Consider the following 22254-nt stretch of genomic DNA (forward strand, 5'->3'; position numbering starts at 1 on the left):
GTGCCTTGTTCTGTCTTGTGTTTGTGTTTTGTGGAAAAGACAATAAAAAAACATTTGTCAAAAAGTCAACATGGCAACGACCACTTCTTATATCCATTCTATGGGCCCATAGAGCTCTTTAAACCCCCCCCCCCCCCCGCCACATGAACTGAGGAAGGAAAATAACTCTGGATTCGGCTATTAATTTACGTTTTGGACCGAATAAATAAAAAAATAATAAATTCATGAATTACAGACACTTGATAAGAGTTTCAGAAATCTCGTTCCCAATGTATGTCTATGGGAAAAAGTGTATTTGGGCCCCATGGCATCACAAGGCATCACATGGTGGACACTGTTTGGCCACTATGTAAAGTTTTAAAGTCCGGACAGTCTTCCTGGGTTTGGGGGTATGATCCTAATCCAATTCCTAATCCTAATTCGTTTCAATTTCTTCTTCGTATTTACTGGCAGATAAAAGCACACACTACCTCCCCCTCCTGGACTGGATCAGAGGCTTGGCAGTAAAGCAGCATCCCTTCCCGTTGATGCTGTGTGTTCACTGGTGTCTACTGTGTCCCTTGGTGAAGTGTTCCCACAACCACCACGTGATGATGTCATACACCACTCCAGCCTACCTGTCTTTAGGGTGGACCAGCAGAGATGTTAAGATGTAGAATTGTTTGTGATGCCTCCCTCTATTAACCTCTACACTCAGTGACATGTTCTTCTGTGTGTGGCCTGCTCTACTTCACCCCTGCACCTAATCTGGTCTTCATATTAAACATTGACTATTATGTATTGACTGACTCATCAACTTGAGTTTATTAGCAAAGCTATTGATTATTGATGGATTACAGAATGTATTCAAAGCAATAGGCTACCATAAGATCCAGGATCGTTTGTGATAACTAATGACGACATTAACAGCTAAATATCTGTGTGTCCTGTATCTACTTCTAGCATACAATATGTTTCAATATTTCTAGTTGAATACATATGTTCTTTTCATTATGAGTGATAAGTGTGCAGTCATACAGTATGTGTGGAGGTAAGTGAGAGGATAGTCAGTGAAGCATGTGAAGGCTGTATGACATTGTTCATTTATTAAAGTAGCAATACTTTATCAATAAAGTTTGTATAATTATGACAATGCCATTTGTTTATCGTATTTTAATATACAGTCAACATTACGGAGCAGCACATTTTTACAATAAAATAATTACAAAATTAAAAGAACAATATTCTAACAAAGTCAAATTTAATTCTTTAGTACATATATTGTTTAAGTGTCATAATAAACATGTTTAATGTTTATGAAGGGGATGATTTATTTATTTTTCTCAGTTTGTCTTCTCAACATTAATAAATGGATGATGATGGATCTTCAGTGGTTTTGGGATGAAATCTGATTTGATCCAGAAATGTTTCTGCTCATTTTTATCTGAGATATGAACAATCAATTCAATATATAAATCTTTAACCTGTTCTGAAAGTTGTTGGTCCATTTTTTTTCTTCAATCTGTAAAATAGGATTTGACATTCTCCAACACACCCTGCAGGCATTCTTACATTTGTGTCATAATGATGAATCTAGTTTGATCATATTCACGGGTGAAGAAGTGGCTTATTTCCATATCTTAATTAAGTCTGCATGAACAAACTCCACCACTGTTGAGATGTGGCTGACAGCCTGAGAGCTAGACAGTGAGTTCTTTCAGAGCATTTCAACACGTCTCAACCAGCTTTTGTTTCTGTAACGATTTAAGACACTTCCACTGTACACCGTCCCCATCACATACATGAAGGGTGCTGTTGGTCTTATGAGTAAACAGACTGTGTCAAATAATGAGGGAGGACAATAAATCATCTTACATAATGAGAAATGTCTTATATGACTACACAGAAGACACATATTGATGCATTAACTTTGGTCTGTTCAAAAAGATGACATGTCATAATGCAGCTGCACCTGTCTGACAAGGCTCACAACAATGTGTGTCAGTGGTGGGCCATCAGGGCCAGCACTGACACACGCTGAATGCCACTAAATGCATTTCATGACATATTGTAATTGATTTGCTAAGTAATAACTGAGAAAATTAGCTGTTTGCTGTGTGTTTGCAGGCTAAACATCGGCACCACCACATTAAAATGATTGCATTTATCCGTCAGTGTTTTTTTATTTTCAACTGTTTCTATCATATTGTGGTTTCATGCTGATACACAGTTTACTGTATTCATACTATCAAACCAAAGATGTGACAACCAATCATATTCATCAACCACTGTGGGAAGCAGTTGGCTTTCACATTTTGTGTGGACTCCATTTAAGAAGCTGAGAATGCTGTCTTTGAACCCTGAAGAGAGTACCCTTGAACTGTGAATTATAATTTCCGAGGCGTTTCCTGGAGACAATTATTTATTTTGGTTGTAATTATTCTTAAAAAGAAGAGAAAACTTGAAGGTTGGTACACTTCTAATTAAATCATTCCAATTAATTGCTGGTGTATTCAGATGAACATGCAACAATATGGCCCACGTCTGTAGACAAGCTGCTCTCCCTTTAGTATCAAATAAAACCGAACTTTCTAAGAAACGTCCTTGGAAACAATTAGGAAATTGCAGAGCCATAAAATGAAGCTTACAAAAAATCATAATGTAAACCTGAGAATGTAATTCCACAATAGCACTATCATTTTCCACATGTGCAAAAACGTGAATGAAAATGCAATAATCCAATTAATTTTCACAGACACTGGGTGTTCTACGGCCATATTCAAATTCAAATAAAATAGCGGTCTGACATTCAATTTTCAAAGTCGTCCCACAATGTACAGTTTAGAATAAGATATAATAAATGTAACTTGATTTTTCCATTCATACAAGCAATACAAGCAATTCATACAAAGGCTCACAACAATGTGTGTCAGTGGTGGGCCATCAGGGCCAGCACTGACACACGCTGAATGCCACTAAATGCATTTCATGACATATTGTAATTGATTTGCTAAGTAATAACTGAGAAAATTAGCATTTAGTCCAAATGAGAATAAAAATGCAATTTTCTAACAATTTGAAAATGAAAACGGCATTTGTCATTTGATTTGCAAAGACATCATCTGCCGTGCAGTGGACAACATTCAGTCTATTGCATCTGGGCTTACATGTCACCACGCTCTCGTGTCAAAAGGAAAATGTCAGTCCTCTGATTGATAGTCAGTCACTTCCTCTTTCACCTACCGACTCGCCATCACCCAGTGACTGCTAAAGTCAGGTTACAGTAGGTAGCCGACGTAGTCCCGCCTCCAGAGAATGATTGACGTCCTAACTGAAGACCCGCCTTAATAAGAGGATTGACAGATTGCATTTCCATTTTGGCTTGCATAAAAAAAAATAAAAAATCTGGATATATTGTTTATATTGCATTTAAATTTTCAAAATGTATAGTGGGGTCCGACTTAAATGACAAAAAGCTTTTTCATTTTCATATGGTCATAGAACGTATAGAAAATGCATATTGGATTATTGCATTTAAATTTTTACTCATATAACACATATGTGGAAAGTTATAATGCTATTGTGGTATTTCATTTCCACTTTCAAGTTGACATAATCAGCTGTCTTGCTGACACACTGGATGCTGCCAACTCAAGCTGAAGAGCAGCAGTGAGAGGATGAAGGTGAAGCTTGGCTTTAGTTCTTTAGACATCGGTACATCAATAGAGATGCACGAATAGACGAGTGCAAAGCATTTCTGGACACATCATGGAGGTGATGTGATTGGAGAGAGATGAGGATAAACCTCTGATGATGATGCTAACGATGATGATGATGATGATGATGATGAGTTTGCTCGTTATCTGCGAAAGCCTACTTGAACACTTGTACCTCCCTGAATATGTGCAGAAGAGAACAGATACATATGACATCTATTTGGGTTGTCCATGCTAATATTAAAAGCGTACTCATTCATATTTTACACTCACAAAAGACTAAGGCAATAAATAATACTACTCAGGTATGATGAGTGCTTTGTCAATAGTTTTTCTATGAACCAGTTTGACACATTGTGATATCTTCAAAGAACTACACAGATACCTGAGGGAGCCACAGAATACCATCAAAAGATTTTGAACAGCGGAAAACCAAATCACAATGTGTAACATCGATCTTCATGTGTAGCAAGACAAACTTGTGTCTGTCTGTCCTTCCAGTGTTGGTGCATCTACGGTCGATAACAAAAGGCACAAATCACAAATATGCATATGGCTGATCTTTGTTAAGCAGCTGAATCAGATGACAAATATCGACAACCTTTTTCTCTTGTGTAGCACAGTTGGATTCGTCCAAAGATGGGACCTTTTGACATGAGTTACTCTGTACCCTATTATTGGGTCAAATGTGGTGTCCAGCACATCTCTTTCTACACAGTGCACTACGTTCTATCAAAGACCCGCTTCACTACGGGCCTGGTTGCTTTCTCTGAACTCTGGTGTGTATCCTCCTCCAATGTGAATCACTGGCCAACTAAAAGCTTGTACACGTTCGATATACCGTGATATGTACGTCCGAGGTGTGCAGTCCGTGCTGGGTTTTGGCTTTAAGATACATTCTTATTTTTTCATGTCTATCTTTATAAAGTACGCATTTGCCATATGTGCTGTACTGTTTATTGATTATCTCTTCTCCTCTGCATACTGGCTGTGATTCCCTCCAAACACAAATACTTACTGATGTAACATACCCACAGTCCATTTTCTGTGCAAAGAGTCATTCAAGTTCAGCTGAAGATAATTAGAGGTTTCACCAGAGTTAGACAAATCCATGTATAAAACTTAACCCTCCATTACATCCCAGAGAACTCAAAGAGGGAGTTTAGTTTTAATCCAAACACTCACTTTTGAAGATATCCTCTTTTGATTTGACTAACTCAGACAGCTGAAGCCTCAGATTAGCTTGGACTGCATTTTCACACAGAACGAAGACTGTGGACCCCTAACCCTACAAAAGCATTATTTCATAGCCAATAATGCGCAGCGGGAATGCTCACAGCAACTCTCTTCTCTGTTTGTATGTATATGAGGCAGCTGAGGATTGGCTGAAAGGGACCGTGTGTAGGGTTTGGTGGCCTCTAGCTGTGTGGTTGCAGTTTGCAACCAACTGAACACCCCTCCGCTCATTCCTCCCGTTCCTAACGTGAGCCGCCGAGTGCAAAACTGGTTTTGTTTGCTTCACTCAGAGGCCATCCATAATCATACTTTATGAGCAACGGAAGTCAAACGGCCACTGGCGTAACCGTGGTTTGAAACTGTGCGGCTCACGTCACAAACGTGTCTGAGAACTCCAGCGTCCTTCAGGCAGTGGTGGGCCGTCAGGGCCTGCAAGGCCTTCTCTGCTGGCCTAAACAGAATCACAAAGCTATATCTATTTTATAATTTTATAATTTTTCTTAAATACACTACATGTATTATAATTTATAAAATTATTTTCCCCATTATCTTATTTTCTCATTGCACAGCTACTGTCTTCCTCAGTTGCTCTGCTTCCAGTGCAGCTTGTTTTAAGTAGAGCTTTTATCCAATCAGATCTCACCTCTGTGTCTCTAGGTAAGAACAGAGGCCCGAGGCCTGCAGACTCACAAGTGAATCCATGTGCACTTTAAGTGAATGGGGACGATATTGTTGATTGTCATATTCTTCAACCAATCAGATCTTTAGTTTGACATGTTGGGCGTATTCTTTGGTGTCAGAGCCTGCGAGCCGGCCTATAATGACGTCAGCATTACATGCCGCTCAGTGTCCATGTGCAGCTCTGCCGCGAGGTGCAGAGTGTGCTGTGATTGGTCAGTGGGCGAGCACGTGACTATCGTGAAACTCAGCAGAGGCTGAGTCGGGTAGTGAATCACATCACGTGATGCAGCTCAGCCAATCAAATATGGGCATTCTGACCCGAGTGAGATGTAGCACACACCGTGACACAGGGGGCTGAGACGAGGAAAGACATTGCAGAGCAGTACGTTCAACGTTGAAGTTGTGAAAGTAAAATCCTATGATAATCTCTTTGGGTCACGGCTTGTCATTAAGGAATGATGGCGGATCCCACAGCCAGACCAGCTGAGCACATTATACTTTCCTGAATTTAGGCTTTTGCATTTTCTAAATGCTCAAGCATTATTCAAACGACTCGTACCGAACAGTTTAATACGAAGATGTACATAGTTACAGCCTTAAAAATGAATAATAGCTGTGGTGCCATCATGTGGTTATAAGGTGGTGTTTCAGCTGCAGGACAGCAGTGAAGGCCCAGATATAAAATGCACGGCCTGCCACTGCCTTCAGGTAACATCAGAAGCTTGTGTTTGGTTAGTCCATTCTGGGTACTGAAGAGACTTGGACTCCATGAAGAGGACCCGCCCACTATGTAGACATGGAGGGCTCACTCTAAGCTAAGGAAGACACTACCATTCTTACTTTCAGGTGCTTATACACTAATGAAAACATAATTATGAATATCATATTCCATTCCTGCTAATAGATCCTCGAAATGCTGCACACTGGCCCTTTAAGATAGACTTGAAAAATGAAAACTATATTCACTGCTAATGTTCAACAGGGAGGTATAAAATAGTAGATGTGACATGTTCAAATGACTTGCACTTCCACGAACCATATGGCGCCATCTTACCTGGGTCCAGTTTCAAACCTGTTGTAAATGGAACCTGAAACACGCTTCGATTGTCTTTTTATTGTATTTTTCTACCAACACACCAATACTGTTTTTATTCAAGATACTGAGCGAACGACAACCGTGTCTGTCTAGAATGAACCAACGTGACTCCTCCGCCTCTAATTATGTCGGCTGATGTTTGTCTTGAGATATTATGAAATGGGATTACAAGCACTTCTCTTTGTAATGAACATGTTATATGTTTACTTTACACTTGATTGGCATGGAGGTGCTTCAATGTTAGTGTAATATTAATAACTTTCTTTTCACGTTAGCGTTACTAGATGTTACTTTTGAGCTCGGTTAGCGTAGCTAACATTAAAGCAATGTCTGCTGGCTATAATTTATCTGTTTAGCGAACAGATTAATCCGGTTGAGAGCTAGCAATCAGCAACAACTTTGACTTCAAACTGCTGGTGTGTTACTCGCTAGCTGACTTTAAAGTTCACTAACTTTTTTGTAGTTTTAGTTGACTCAAACATGAAATGTGTCATCTCCTGGCGTCTGGGACGTGCTGCCAGCCTCCCTGGTCTCTGTGGTCCTTCTGGTAAAGTCAGTTAGTGCTGCACAGCAGACAGCCAGCTGCTGTCCATTGGTGGCGATTGAAACAATACCCAGGTAAGATGACGGTTATTCTAATAGTTATAGACCTAATGTCACATCTACTGTTTTACACCTGTGCAACACACCTACCTCATGTAACTGGAACCATATGAGCACTCAACCAATCATATCACTGCTGTTTATGGTTTTAACTCTCTACTCATTTTGCCTTTATTTCAAAATAAGAGCACATTGTTACTTAATATAAATTCATCCAGGATGAAGAAATCAATCCTCAAACCTCTTCCAAATGAATTAGTTTGATAAGAATAAACAGCCTTATTTTAGCCTGATGACAGCAGTTACAGTGTGAATTGGTTGAGCCACATTTAAAGAAGCCAACCCAGAGTTCAGTGAAGCCACTGTAAGGGATGATATGCTCAGAGAACAGACCAGAGGACAGACTCAGGCTTCTATCTCTGGAGCTGCTGATGGTTGTTTTCCATCAATCGTTACAACTTCTTTCTGCTGTGACATGTAGAGTATAGCTAATGTTCCACAGAAACACGTATCAGTCAACTTATCTAGTACTGCTACTGCACATCACAGCACGGGACATTATAGAGCTCAATAAATACAAAGCTTAGGGAGTGTTGTAGTCAGAATCCTATCAGAGGGCTCCATTGATTGACTTCAGCCTGTCAGTGATGAACAAAGTGTGTGCGCTTTAGGCGTAAAACGAATGTGACTTTGCACTGTAGTTATGAGGTATTTTGGCTTCGGTGATTTACACCAACCATTTGGTTACATACAGGGTAGCACTGTTTCATTACAAAGTACAACAACACTACTTTAAAGCTAAATGTTTTTGGCTTTTTAGCCTTTTGGTACAAAAATAATATAGCTTGAGCTGAGCATAATAAGAGGGCTAAACAGCTATCAATGCTAACAGTTTAGATCAACATACAGTGAAGAGCGCAGCACAAGCACAGAGATGACATAATACGGGTTGTCTTACTCCTCTACATCAGCTCTGTTGTTGAGAAGATGTAAAGAGAACTGTAATGTTGTTTGTGTTCAGTGTGAGTTTACTGACAGCATCTCCAGAGGTATGCAGTTCTCTTTCTGTGGTTTCCCTCCTGGATAACTTTCTATACATCTGTGTGTTCATTCCATGAATGAATGTGTCTCCTACTATTAAAAGACATCCAAATTGCATATAGAGGAGCTGGATTTCTGAAACACATCCCTGGATTTCTACAGTGCATATGAATGTCTTCAGGACAGACAAGTTGGTCAGAATCAGAATCTTTACCTTCAGAGCTCCACCTCCCTTGTGTTTGACTTCAGATTATGGAGTAAAGCATTGGAAAAACCATCAACACCAGCTTTTCCATTGATTTGCTTTGTGGATCAATTAGATAGCATATTTGGCAACATGTGTGCCTGTGTGTGCACATTCATAGAATCCAGATTGGAATTTGAACACGGTCATGGTCCTCAGTTAGCAGGCCCTGGGTCTGCCAACGGCATGGTGTGCAACACCTCATCCAGAAGCTGCAGAGCGCGGTGCAGGTGGACCTCCACCCAGCAGGGCGTGTGTTTGATGCTCTGCCGAGGGTAGTCGGGCCCCCAGCCCTTCACGAAGCTGAGCCGCAGGATACACAGGCGCCTCAGGTCATCCACACCGATCCCCGCTGCTGCAGCCAGACCTGTCGGTGAACAAGAGTGACATCACTAAGGATATCTGATTGGTACTCACTATAAGGGCACTGGTGCACCACACTGCCATCCAGTCATCCCGTTAAATCACACTGTGATTGATTGACAACTGATCATTTCTACACTAATAATACAATTCACCTGCCACGTGTTCATTAGATGTGGAACACCGATTACGTACATGATTGTTCTCGTTGCTGTTCATTGGAGGCCTATCTCTTTAATGGTAATACCCTTCTTGTGTATGCATCAATAACAAGCTACGCCGTGCCTCTGGCATACAGCCTCAACAACCTCCACCAACAAGGCAGAGCAGCGAATCCCTGCTGCTGCTGGTAAAGTTGCACGGTGATCCAACACTGTGATCAGAGCTTCGCACTACCACGTCTTTTAGTGAATGAATCAAACTGGAAGTGTAAAAGTGAGGTGGACATGGCCACTATAGCAGCAGCACATGTTACATATCAGCCATAAGCCCTTTTTCCACTGGACAAAAAACCACAAACACCCACTGACATCTGGCTCTTGCCTTCAGAGGGAAAGGTTATAATCCACATTCATTTCCGGGACAAATGACTCTGCAGTAGTCACAGGTGTTTGTCGGCTCCGGCTCCGATCCTCAGTTATGGGAACATGACACCCTGGTGGACGTGCTAATTGTCGGCCCTTTTACGCGATTCTGTGTGATACGCGTTGAAGTGAATACATCATAAATAAAATGAACAGGGATTTGAACAATTCATATTTAACGTACAAAACATACAACTAATATACTCTCCAGTCAGACAACACTAGTTTCACCTCACTGATCATTGAGGGACAATTCATGAAATACAACTCATTAACAACCATGTTGGTAAGTCTTTCCAGTGTTGAAATAAAACTTAATCCACAAAGATAGATGTGAAAAGAAACTGACAGCTCCATTGAGAGCAACAATAATGCATTCGCGGCACATTGTAAAACACATCGAAATAACTGAATCTGGATCAATGACTACCTAAGGCCTGCCTACATATCTGATCCCAACATCAAACTAGTGATAAAGTAAAAGTAATAAATAGTAGGGCTGGTCAATGGCAGAATAAAGCAGCTAATAAAAGGTGATTGGAGAAAGTGTGAGTCACCGCAACCACAACAGCTCCTTGAGAATGCAGTTATAACTGGCCACTCGAAATATTGTGCAGTCTGCTGCAGTAGAAGCGAGATTAGCCATGGACAGACACAGAGGTACACACTCACGAATGCATGCACATGCACACACACACACACACGCACACACACACACACACACACACACACACACACACACACACACACACACACACACACACACACACACACACACACACACACACACACACACACACACACACACACACACACACACACACACACACACACACACACACACAAAGGACTGCATGATTCTCCTGGCAGAGATAAAAATAATAACCACCATAAAACTACTACTAACCTTGTTTTCCAGCACACACACCCCTAGAAAAGCTACTCATCTACTGGCAGTGGGAAGGGAGTCTGCATTCATTTTGGTGGACATAGAAATCCAAAACATACAATGCAGACTTCAAATAAAGAGAAATTATGCAATGTATCCAAAAGCTGCTCAAAGCTGCATTGAGCTGCAGAGTGGGCTCAAATACCGACATCTTATCATGACATATGATTCAATTATTATATCATTTTTTACTGATAATGTTGCAATTTCTTTTCAGTAACCAGTCTCTCTTCATGGATCAGCTGCTTCTTATTGTGTATTCTGTTCCTGCTGTCGTTCCCCTGGGCTGTACTCAACTCGGTGCAGAGGATTGTAGAGTAAATTCCACTTCACTGTACATGTTGCATTTCCACCATGTGTTGTTAAATGTAAAATTGTCGTGAAAGTGTTCACACTTACTAACTGCAGGTGCAATGCCTCCGACGCTGCCTGGACCGGGAATGTTTCCTGCCACGGCGGCTGCCTGTGCAGCAGCTGCAGCCTGAGCCGTCGCTGCCTGCTGCTGCATCTGTCTGTGGCACTGCCGCAGGTCAAACACCTGACCAACACACAACATCCGTTCAGTCTGGAAGAACGTTTCAAACAGTTCATTCACTTCCACATGCAGCTAAACAGGGCTCGTTTGAAAAGGATGTACAACTTATTTATTTGAGTCATGCTACGTAGAAGCTCAATGCTACTCACTGGTGTTCTCAAATCAACAAAATAGTTGAACAGTTTAAAAATAGAGGATCTGATTTCTTCGTGTGAGCTGGATTCAGACCTTGATGTAGGCTCCGGGGTAGATCTTGTGCACAGCGTCACCTGGTGCTCGGCCTGCCTCCCTGTCGAGGTAGTAGCTCTGAACAAACACAGCGTGGTCGCTCATACAGCGCATCCACACATCGCCCTCCCCACGACACTCCAGCTGCACGCCTTTACCTATGTGCAACCTGAAACACACGGGAAGAAAAGGATGTGGAACCGCCCTGTATTTCTTGAAAAAATAAATAAAAATAAGACTATTATTATACTTGTCAGTTTCGTCTTTTGTTGACAGTGAGTGAGTGAGTGAGTGAGTGAGTGAGTGAGTGAGTGAGTGAGTGAGAGAAAATATGACAGGAAGCAAAGGTCCCACAGCTGGAATCAAACCGCGGACGTTGCAGTTTTAAAGTATGTGCTGTAATGAGCTCCGAGGCTCTGGCATTGTCTGTTTGAAAATAAATGAAACGTTAGAAGACTATTTTAAAAGCCTGCAGTAGAAGATGACTGCTGTTCTCTCGTGACATTACTGTGGGACCACAACAGAGAAGACCTTTCTTCAGATGTGCTGCTCAGGTGGGTTAAGAAGAGGAGGAGGACTGTTCTTCTTTGTACCCTGTTGTTGCTCACTGCAGTCAAATGAATGTAATGTAAAGTACTTTTGCACAACTTATTTTTACATTTGTGGTGACTTTACTCAAAAGCTAAAAATGATTTTTTTCTTCTACGATCTACTTTACAAAAGAAAAGTAAGCATTGAGAAGTGAGCCATTAATGCAGTTGAAGCTCTCTTTCTTCATTGCTCACACAAATACTTTCATGGAAACAACTTTACTTTATCACACGAATGCCTTTGCGGAGAGACGGCCCAAAGCTACCCACCTTTCTGTTACTTGTTGAGTGGACAAACAGGGCGCGGTGGAGAGAGATGAGGGAGGCAGTAGGATGCAGCCAGGAGGAGTGTGGCAAATATGGCCATTAATATTACAGAATTCAGGCCATACAGAACTACTCATGTTTCAAACAGCCATATATTAGCCGACATTTAAACAGCAATACAACTAAAACACAAATGCTATGATGCAAGTTCCAACAACAACAGCAGGAGAATGAAACCGTCACAAGACATTCAAATGTTAAATCAACATTGAATGCTGCGCAGCTTCGTGTTTTGCATCTCAAGATCAGGCTACACTAATATTATTAGTATTTTACTGTTTGGAGAATCAGAATCCAGTGGTGGCTGGATGAATTGTTCCAGACCTGTGAAATCCAAACGTTTTCAATAACCAGAGCGCTGTGACGTCCAAAAGTCACAATGTATTGAAAAAGAAAGACGGTCTCTGTGAGCGAGGAGCAAGAGTTCTCCGCTCACATGCGCTGCACTGGAAGACAGCAACTATGCTGACAATCTGTCCCAGCTTTGCCCAGTGGCAAGAGATTTCCCTATGTGTGGGAATTCAACCCGCCGTACCCACACAGTGCTGTCCGCACTGCATCTCGCCAAGCATCCGATTAGACTACTTATATTTCCCAACGGACATTTTGGCTGGACAACTTCAAGTGATACCGGCAAAGAGCCAACATATGCCAACGTAAACCCCACATGATGTGTGTGGGATGTCAGAGCAGCTCCAAACACGTCATGCTACCTAATTGGATTGCCAAAAGTCTGTCGTACTAACACATTGAGAATGAAAACTCAATCCTCAAAGCTTTTGAAGTGATACTGTATTACATTGCATTAAAGTGTTGTGTTTATTTTGCTTGTCCCCTGTATTTACAGGCGGGACACACACCATTCCAGCAGCAGAGAGGTGTATTCTCTGTATTCATTATCATGCCATCTCACACACTGCAGCCCAACGACAACTTGGGGACAGATAGAAGGCTAACAGCGAGTGAGTCAGTAAGTGAATGAAACAGAGCAGGGGTATTCAATTCAAATTCCAAAAGGTCCAGATTGACAAAATCTCCTCGTGCAAAGGTCCGGAACATTACCATAATATCTAACTTGCACTATACATCTCACTCGAGTCAGGAAACTTGTCAGAATACTCATATGTGATTGGCTGAGCTGCATCACGTGATGTGATTTACACCGCATTGGTCGGTGTGTTTCCTGCACCGCTGAACGAGTAAATGCTGAAAAAGCTGCGGCGGTTAAAATAGAAGCGCTCCGTCAAAATGTAATAATTCTCAATTATCTATCGGTTTTAGGTCCTGGGTCCGGATACAACGGTCCGCGGTCCGCCTATTAGTGACCCCTGAAATAGAGGATGAAAGTGTTCTAAGGTGTTTCATATAGTAAGACATGCTACTAAGAATCTATTTAAGAGACGCACCTGGCTCTTTCACTTGCATCTGTGCGGTGGACGTTACTCAGCTGTCCGAGGCAGAAGCGATCGCCTCCTGACGGGTCAACATAACCGTCCACGGTTACTATGGGGCAGCTGGAGGGCACCTTGAACATCTCACCCACCTGAACGTCCATTTCAAAGTAGGAGATAGAGCACCAAAACTCTGGTCCTGCAATGAAAACAGAGTGAGTGTGTGACAAAACTGTGGGTCAAATTTCCGGCCACCTTTTATTCTGCTCCAAACACATGCAGAGCTGCCGGGGTGAACGTCTCCTCCATCATCAATAAATGCACATTCATCCTAAGCCTGGCAACAGGCGCACAAACTCTACCATCGCCATTTTTACAGAAATGAAATATTATTTCTGCACCAACTGTCAACGTAGACAACCACAATGTAGACAGGGATGACATATATGATAAACAAGACATGAGCCCTGTGCAGCACCACATTTCTTATAACAGTAGGCAATAGTTCAATGGCAGTCTAAAACCCATAGTGACGGCATAGTCATCTCTAACCTGGATGGTTGGACACAGAAGGAGGGAAAGAGGCTGAGCCATGATGCTGAGACCCTGAAAGCAGAGGGAGGAGTAAATCAGTCTGAAGCAGAAAAACACAAAGCTGTACCCAACTCTCACTGGTCCACGCTGAACCTGACTGTCAGGCTGTGACTTGATGGGGTGGCTGTGAAATGAAGTGAAGCCTCTACGTGTAGGACTTGAAAAGTCTCTTCATGGTAGTGTGATATATACCTCATGGTACTAATGGGCTGTGTGGGTAGTGTTACTGTACTCTTCAGCCATTGTACAGTATACATAATATAAGTTATTTGATGATAACATATAAAGATCAAATAAGAAACATCACATACGGTGTTCAATATAAAAAGCACCTAGAAAGGAGCAGTGGGAGTCAGTGGATGTGCAGGATTAAAGTGAACATCATGTGGAATTCTTGTTTTGCAGCATATCTTACAATGGTGGTTTGGATGATGACCACGCCCGTTCTGCTGGGGTCCTATGGGAGTGTAGGAGGCTGTGCTGCTGCCTGTCCAAACCGCTGAATTACAGGGAAGTACAGAAGGATCAGTGTGACCATGAAAGATGATTGGATTTTGATGTTAAAATATGAAAAATAATTGTAATTTTGTGTTTGCATACGTTGTAACAGGTGCACAACATTACCGAGAATTTGATCTAAAAGGTTTAAAAATGCATTTCCATTTCATCTGGACTATAAATATGTTCATGTCTCTCATACAGCTTGACACATTTACACTATTCAGTTACTTAAGTTTGAAGATGTATTTCCCCAGTGTAGGAGAAATAAATACATATACTTGCTGCAGCTCTGCAAGAAACGGCTGCTTTCATGAAGATTCATCATAATATTATGATCACTTCTATTTGACACTGTTTCACTGTGTTGATTTCAGTCTGATTAAAAATGTTTATACTTATATGTGTTATCTATCATTTTCATTATAAATGATTTTGTTGTTATCTGAAGTTATCATTCTCTAAGATGTGTAGGGATGAGGAAGGGTTGGAAGGGTGAACGTGAGGCAATTGTTGAAGTGATATCTGATTGACAACGGGAGGATGTTTGGGCTGATCATAATAGATAACATAATATAATATACTTATAGATTCCTAATAATTATGAGTTGCATATATGATAAATACTAAGTTCATTGTTAGGATCATATAAGTGTGTTCTTCTTCCAACTTTGACATTTATTTATATTGTTTATGATAATGTTTCTATATAAGGAGTTTGCTATGTGTATTCTGTACATTCTTTTTGTTTCTTTGTTTTAGTTTTATACGTATTTGTTACATCGAAATAAATAGATAAATAAATAACATTATTCTACATTATTAGGCAATTGATTATGTTTCCCCTGGAAAGCAAAACAAAATATTGGTGTTAAAGAATATCCATGTATATATGTCTGTATTTGTGTATGTGAGAACTCACTGTGGAAGGCAGCCTGGCTCTGAGAGTGTTTATTGCTGCTGTAACCGTTCTGTCCATGCGCGTGAGAGGGAGGTAGGGAGGGTTGTTGTGGGTGGGGGGGCTGTGAGGGTTGCTGGGCAGCCTGTTGCTGAGGAGGGGCCTGGGTTGGGGTCTGGGGTCGTGGTGCCGAGGTCATGACTTGAGCCTGTGGGGAAGCGGTTTGGAGACGGCCGTCACCGTGTCCTCCCTGCAGCGGTAGCATGGAGCCGGAGCCAGAGCCTGGAGGGAGGACAGAGGAACGAGTCAGACCTATGTCCTATATCTCTCTTTCCCACTCTCTCTCCGTCTCTCTCTCTCTCTCTCTCTTTCAATTCAATTAATTTCAACTAAGCTCTATTGGCATGAATGTTCAGGTTAGATTATTGCAAAACCCAAAATGACATATTGTTGAATAATTCATTTTTACACAATAAAAGTAAATAGATAATAAGATGACAAACACACTTTAAACACACACTCTTACAGATGTAATCCATCAGAAACATTTACTGCAGGGCTTGTATCATCTCTTACGGTATGATAACAGTCAACATAGTTTGCAGTTAATATGGCAGATTGTTTTTTTCTCACCACATCACTACGGCATTCTGCAATCTGAATGTTTCTTTTGATGTCATTAAAAGCCCTTCCTGCCTTCTCCTTCAGCTCATTCACGGCCATGCCGAAGTGCCCAGTGGAACAGATGTTCACCTTTAAACATGTGTTACTTCTCAGACAGCTGGCTCGTTTTTGGGCCATTGGTAAGTAACAGTGCAGTCATTTGGAAACAGCTGTACTGTATTTTGAAACACTCAATACAATTCAGAAAATCGCTAAATTGTCCATTTCATTGCTTTTTATAAATGTAAATATACAAATGTCAAAAGGATGTTAATCTGCATGATAAATTAAGAAATGGAAAAACAATTTGGTTATAATAATCATCCACTTACAGTGATCAATTTGAGTCGGACAGACGTGATCACTATAAGTGGTTTCCTACTGTACTGTATATATGAATGTGTGAGCAGCTCCTCCCAGCTATTTATCTGCTGCCTGCCCAAAATAATAAAATAAGATAATCCTTAGTAAACCATTCACACTGAATACAGATATCAGATAATGAAGGGCTGACCTTTAGGTGAGACAGGCAGGTTGGTGTATCTGGTGACAGGGGGGGGTCCATGAGGTTCAGAGGACAGCTGCGGGGGATGCAAGGGCTGGCCATAGAGGTCTGGAGGAGGAAGCTTCATGGCCGCTTGGTGGTCAGACAGAGGCATGCCTGGTGGGAGGTCCATCTGTATACAGTCATGGATGTATTCCTCTTTGATCAGGCTGCCTGGTGCTGCTGCAGTGAGACAGAGCTTTATTAGGCCATGTCCCTGAACGTCAATCATAAAATATCATCGGTGCTTAGGTAATTAACATTCCACCTGAAAAAGGAAAATGAAAAAGGCCATTTCTAGTAATTAAGTCAAGTCGTTATATCTGCCATTGTGTCTATGTTTAGCACATTTTAAAATGCTCTCACCCACATGCATGGTATCCATTTTTTCAGCACAAACTCAGTACAAGGTTCAAACTGTTACTTTTTCTTTTTCTTTACACACAAATATAGCAGAAAAATATCAGCACTTTAAACTGGTTTATTCAGCTGATATAAAAACATGATGTTACTATAAAGAGAACCTGCTTCATGTGTTCACTGATGAATATCAACTCCAGAACAGTGCAGCGTTGTCAGTGGTGAAACAACATGTCAAACTAAAGATCTGATTGGTTGAACACTATGACAATCAACAATATCGTCCCCATTCACTTAAACTGCACTGGCTGCAGGTGAGAGTCTGCAGGCCTCGGGCCTCTCTTCTTACCTAGAGACACAGAGGTGAGATCTGATTGGATAAAAGCTCTACTTAAAACAAGCTGCACTGGAAGCAGAGCAACTGAGGAAGACAGTAGCTGTGCAATGAGAAAATAAGATAATGGGGGAAATAATTAGAATACATGTAGAATATTTATGAAAAATGATTAAATGATAAAATAGCTATAACTTTGTGATTCTGTCAGGGCCAGCAGAGAAGGCCTTGCAGGCCCTGACGGCCCACCACTGCAGAAAAACAAACAGCACATTTTCTCCGTTATTACTTAGCAAATCAATTACAATAAGTCATGAAATGCATTCTCTCAAATGCTCTGAACGCAACAATCTCTCCATCAAAGATTTACCATTTCTCTCAGCGATAATAAAAAAAACATAACTGCTACAAGAATAGTCATTGCCACGACTTTGGAAGCTTGGTTTGAAAACCAATAAGATCACCAATCACATACAACCACCATGTAAATTCACCCCGATTTGGAACAACCCAGACTTTGTAATGAAGCAACGCACCTTCTCCTTTAAGTCATGGGAAAACAAAGCAATGACTCACTTAGGAAAACATCCACGTATTAACGCTCCATGAATGAACCCAGGAGTCTGATTTCACTTAAGAACATTTTCAACAATATCCACAACTCAAAAACACAAGCAGACAAAAGAACTGATACCACACATAATAGCTTGCTCATTAACCAAATGACAGCTCGTTCTGTATGAGAACCTACACATATCATACACAGAACACACAGAACTCAACACAGAAGGCACTGTAATTGGCAAACACAAAACTTCTGGAACAACATATTAACTATCATCTCACAAGCCCTGGGTCCCTCCTGTGTCACTGCCTCTTCGGAGACATTACACCAGTCACCTACACAAATACAACAAAGTCATACTTACCACCTTTACCATTGCAAAAAAGGACAATATTGCTCAACTGGAAATACAGACTCAAATTAACGTCACAATGGCTTGATTTGTTGACAGAACACCTCTCAATGGAACAAGTCACTGCATTTAACACAAACACAAAGCTCAGCTTTGTGAGACCTGGGCGCTCCTTTTGGAGATCTCTGAATCCACCAGAGATTTAAAACCTCTGAATTTGTGTTTTTGCTGTTTTTTGTAATGTCTTTTCTTTCCTGGAGTGGTGACACCTTATTTGTAAATGCAAACATTTAAATTTAAAAAATAGAAAGGTAGTAAAAACAACAAAGTTATTGGCCGAGACACATGTGACTATCGCTTAGCTGTTTAAGAATAATGGGCCGCGCTGTTAGCTGTGTGAAAGTGTCTATGTGTAGATCAACGTGGCGACAGACAGTTTCTTATATTTGATATTTCTTTTAACTGTTTAACTGATAGCATTATTCAGTCAAAATTCATATTGTTGGTTAACGGCTAAACAGTTCATTATTAACATCCCAAGTTATGACAGCATTCAGCTTAGACTTGACTCCAATGCTTATTCACATACGAGGCCGTCACATTTATGTAACGAGGTGCATGTGTGACAGAAGCATTTTGTAGTGTTTAGAAACTATACTATAAGACATGGTTAAACGTGCTACTTGCTCCTTTAACCATGTTCTCTAGGACAGGATTTCAATCATACATCGGGTGTGATAGCTCTTAATAGCAATGACAGCATCTAAACTTTGCCTTTGATCACGAGAAAACAGCCTAACTGTGACAAATGCTATGACAGCATTCAAACAGTCGGATTCATACAGTTCATGGCGTAACTGCTGTACAGGGAAGTCAACATGTCCCACGGTTTGATCACATAGTAAACAAGGAATCCTTTAATCATGATGTGGTGCAGTAGAATGGAACTCACCTGTATTTTGAAGGCTGAGACCAACTGAGAGAAGACAAGAAGAATATGAGATCAACACTTGACTAACCACATCACACAGAAAATGAAGCATCAGCAGCAAAGATTTCAAAAGTTTGTCGAACTACATTTACAAATATTTATCAGTGATTAAAATGAAACTGAAACGCGTGAAGTATGAAGCTGACCTACCGATGCCTGGTGACACCACCCTCTCATAATGGTAGGGGTTGACACATACATTGTCGTACTTCAGGTCAAAGGCGTATTGGCAGAACTTGACATGCTTGAGTTCATTTTTGTGGAGGTCAGGCCAGCGCCACAGCCGTGCATAAATGACATGAGGAAAACCTTTCCTCCCTGCCACCTGAGGAGAGAGCACAGCATCATTATAGTCTTTGTGTCATGCTCACTGAATCTAATTATTTTTATAGCTACTATATCCAAGATCCATGTGTGTTCTCAGCACTCCATATGTTACACTATGATTGGGCCACACAGTGATCCCTATGCCAGCCTTCAAAACTTGATGTTTTTCCTATTATCCAGCAGTAGATTGTATCTTTAAATATGCTATTGGCAGGTTTGCCGAAGGTTCAAGAAGTGAATAGAGAGTTGGAGAGAGTGCAAATGTTTTATGTTAGCTTACCCCATGTTGTTGAAGAAAATCATCATATAATTTAGGATTGAACTGAACACATTTGGTTCATAAAAACATTCTTCGGAAGAGATTAAGGCACGCCAGACAAATTGTAATCTATCACTCCAATGTGTGTCCAAACATTTCCCGTACACGAATTGTGTGTTCTGCGAAAAGGTTGTGTTCCGCCAAAAGGTTATCTTGACCCAAACGAGGACAGGAGAGCATGACATAGTGAAGAGACCAGAAGATGTGTTTTGTTTGTGGTTCAACCCGCTGGTTTGATTGGTGGAAACTGTGGAGAATTTCAGTATTAAATGCATTATTAGTAGGATTTAATAACACCCCTAGTGGTGAGTAGAAGTGTCACAATAATAAATATGTTAGTCACAATATGTTTCCATATGGAATGTATTATGTTTACAAATATTCTCACTTATAGAGGATATTATATGTTACAGTATATTAACTCATTGAATGTATTAGATTATAGAAGTATAGTCACTGTAGGTATTAAAACACTGTAAGACTTAAGGGTCAGATAGGGATTCTGAGTGAGGTTTCACAGACATGCAGCAGCAAATGGAGGCGACCTCATCGATGGAGGATGGGGCCAGTGGGACGGTCAAATGCCAAACTGACCAGCAGGACAGAGAGGAGGAGTTCAAGATGTTTTGCGAGGAGCCAAGATGTTTTGCTAAGGGATCGATAATGGGAGGGGACAGAATTCAAATGAAGCCAATCACTAATCGCCACGGAGGGTCATTCACATGTTTTATGACAGTATCGGACACTTTCCGACTCTCAGGGGATACAAAAGAGAATGTTTTAGGGAGTTTACCTCAGATCTCTGCAGCTCTCATTTTCAGCTAACTGGCTGCGCCGGACTGTGAGGAGATGCGTGTATGTGGTCTCTGCTCTCGAGAACATTACTATTGATAGTTAATTCAGTTTGTAAGTGAACTTTGTGTAGTACATTAAATATTGTTTTAATTTTGGACCGGATCCAGCTCATTCTTCTGATGCGCGTGCGCAGTAAGAAGCTCGCAGCAGAAGAGTACCTGCGGCCTGCAGGCTCCTTCATCCTTTGTTCTTAAAAACCTAACAAAACTGACTTAAAAGGGAGGTGAAGTTTGACTATAAAAGTAATCTGTGAAAAGTAATACATCAGATTTGTTTGGATTTGCTTAACTCGTTGTATGTTGGCGTGTGCTTATTAAAACACTTCCCGCTGGGTTGCCACTTCAATTCGCCGTCTCTTCTCGTCATTTTGCCAGAACAATGTTCGGCCCAGTTACTTAATAACAGAGATAAACCGAGAACAATGGCTCATTACTTGACAAGTTCATTGCACAACCAGCACATTTCATGGACGCATGGAGTTTCCAGATTCATATAACGTAATTAACAGTAATCATGGGGATATGGCTCGTTTAAGGTACGTTTAGCTTGTCACTGAAGGGGTGGTGTAACGTTACTGCAGGGTATACCCACGTATTCCTACTCATAGTTCCAAATATCTTCTGACGCTCATCTTCATTATAACTTACAACGTTACATTGAGGGAACTATAACTTTAGGTACGTTAACTGGATGCAACAGTCACTAATGCTAACGTAGTTTCTCAGAGCTAACGTAGTTTCTCAGAGCTTGAAGCTGGTATTTTTCTCCTTTGACAATCGAACCCGGGACAACACATTTGCTGAGCTTGTAAGGACCATGGCTGTCGGTAGGTGTTGTCTTTTTTGTTTAAATATGGCGAAATAAAATGTTATGGGTTATCTTTGTTTGGATAAATTAAGCAGAAATAGCTACGATGTGCTCACATCACTTCTCCCTTGTTGCCACGGTAAATATTCACATATTCTGTAGCCTGATAGAGATCAGTCAGACACCAGTGTCGCTGAGCACTTGGGATTGGTAACGTTACCCGAGTCAAACTCAGCCATTTATAACTGGCGACGATTCCATGTGATACCATCGTCATTGTACTTTTGGCTCACTAGCCTTGTCATAAGTGGCAAAGGTCAGATATCTTCAATAGACATAAACAAAACATTCATATGGGCCCAACAGCATCTTTAAAAGGATAAATTCTCCAAAATAATATTTTTTTAGGAAAAGCTTTCATAAAGTTCTGCCGCTGTATTCTTTTTTGAATTATTTGTCTACATCAATATAACTGTTAAAGACAATTGTGATTGTCTCTGACTGCTCCCTGAATGACAGAAGGACTTCGTATGCTGTCCATCACACTGATCATGTCACTGTTAATAAAACCACTCTGCTGTTTT

The 22254-nt window shown here is 40.9% G+C and overlaps 1 protein-coding gene across 4 annotated transcripts in view; it reads right to left on the reverse strand.

Annotated features, from left to right (window-relative positions):
- Nucleotides 1-1061: 1061 nt before the first annotated feature.
- The window catches only part of smad10a (SMAD family member 10a), a 33130-nt gene continuing 11937 nt past the window's right edge, over nt 1062-22254 (reverse strand). For 3 of the 4 annotated variants that reach the window (XM_076106057.1, XM_076106054.1, XM_076106052.1), the window contains 10 exons: nt 19513-19687; nt 19324-19347; nt 16731-16943; nt 15578-15835; nt 14573-14656; nt 14116-14169; nt 13579-13762; nt 11256-11424; nt 10892-11030; nt 1062-8963 (listed from right to left, as the gene is read on the reverse strand). In XM_076106057.1, the coding sequence (XP_075962172.1) occupies nt 8752-8963; nt 10892-11030; nt 11256-11424; nt 13579-13762; nt 14116-14169; nt 14573-14656; nt 15578-15835; nt 16731-16943; nt 19324-19347; nt 19513-19687 (1512 nt within the window). In that variant the 3' untranslated portion in view covers nt 1062-8751. The remainder of the gene's footprint in view (nt 8964-10891; nt 11031-11255; nt 11425-13578; nt 13763-14115; nt 14170-14572; nt 14657-15577; nt 15836-16730; nt 16944-19323; nt 19348-19512; nt 19688-22254) is intronic. The other variant, XM_076106053.1, reaches the window with a different exon arrangement.

Source organism: Anarhichas minor, unplaced genomic scaffold, assembly GCF_050575085.1.
Source record: "Anarhichas minor isolate MPS153535 unplaced genomic scaffold, ASM5057508v1 ptg000033l, whole genome shotgun sequence".
In the NCBI taxonomy this organism is placed as follows: Eukaryota; Metazoa; Chordata; class Actinopteri; order Perciformes; family Anarhichadidae; genus Anarhichas; species Anarhichas minor.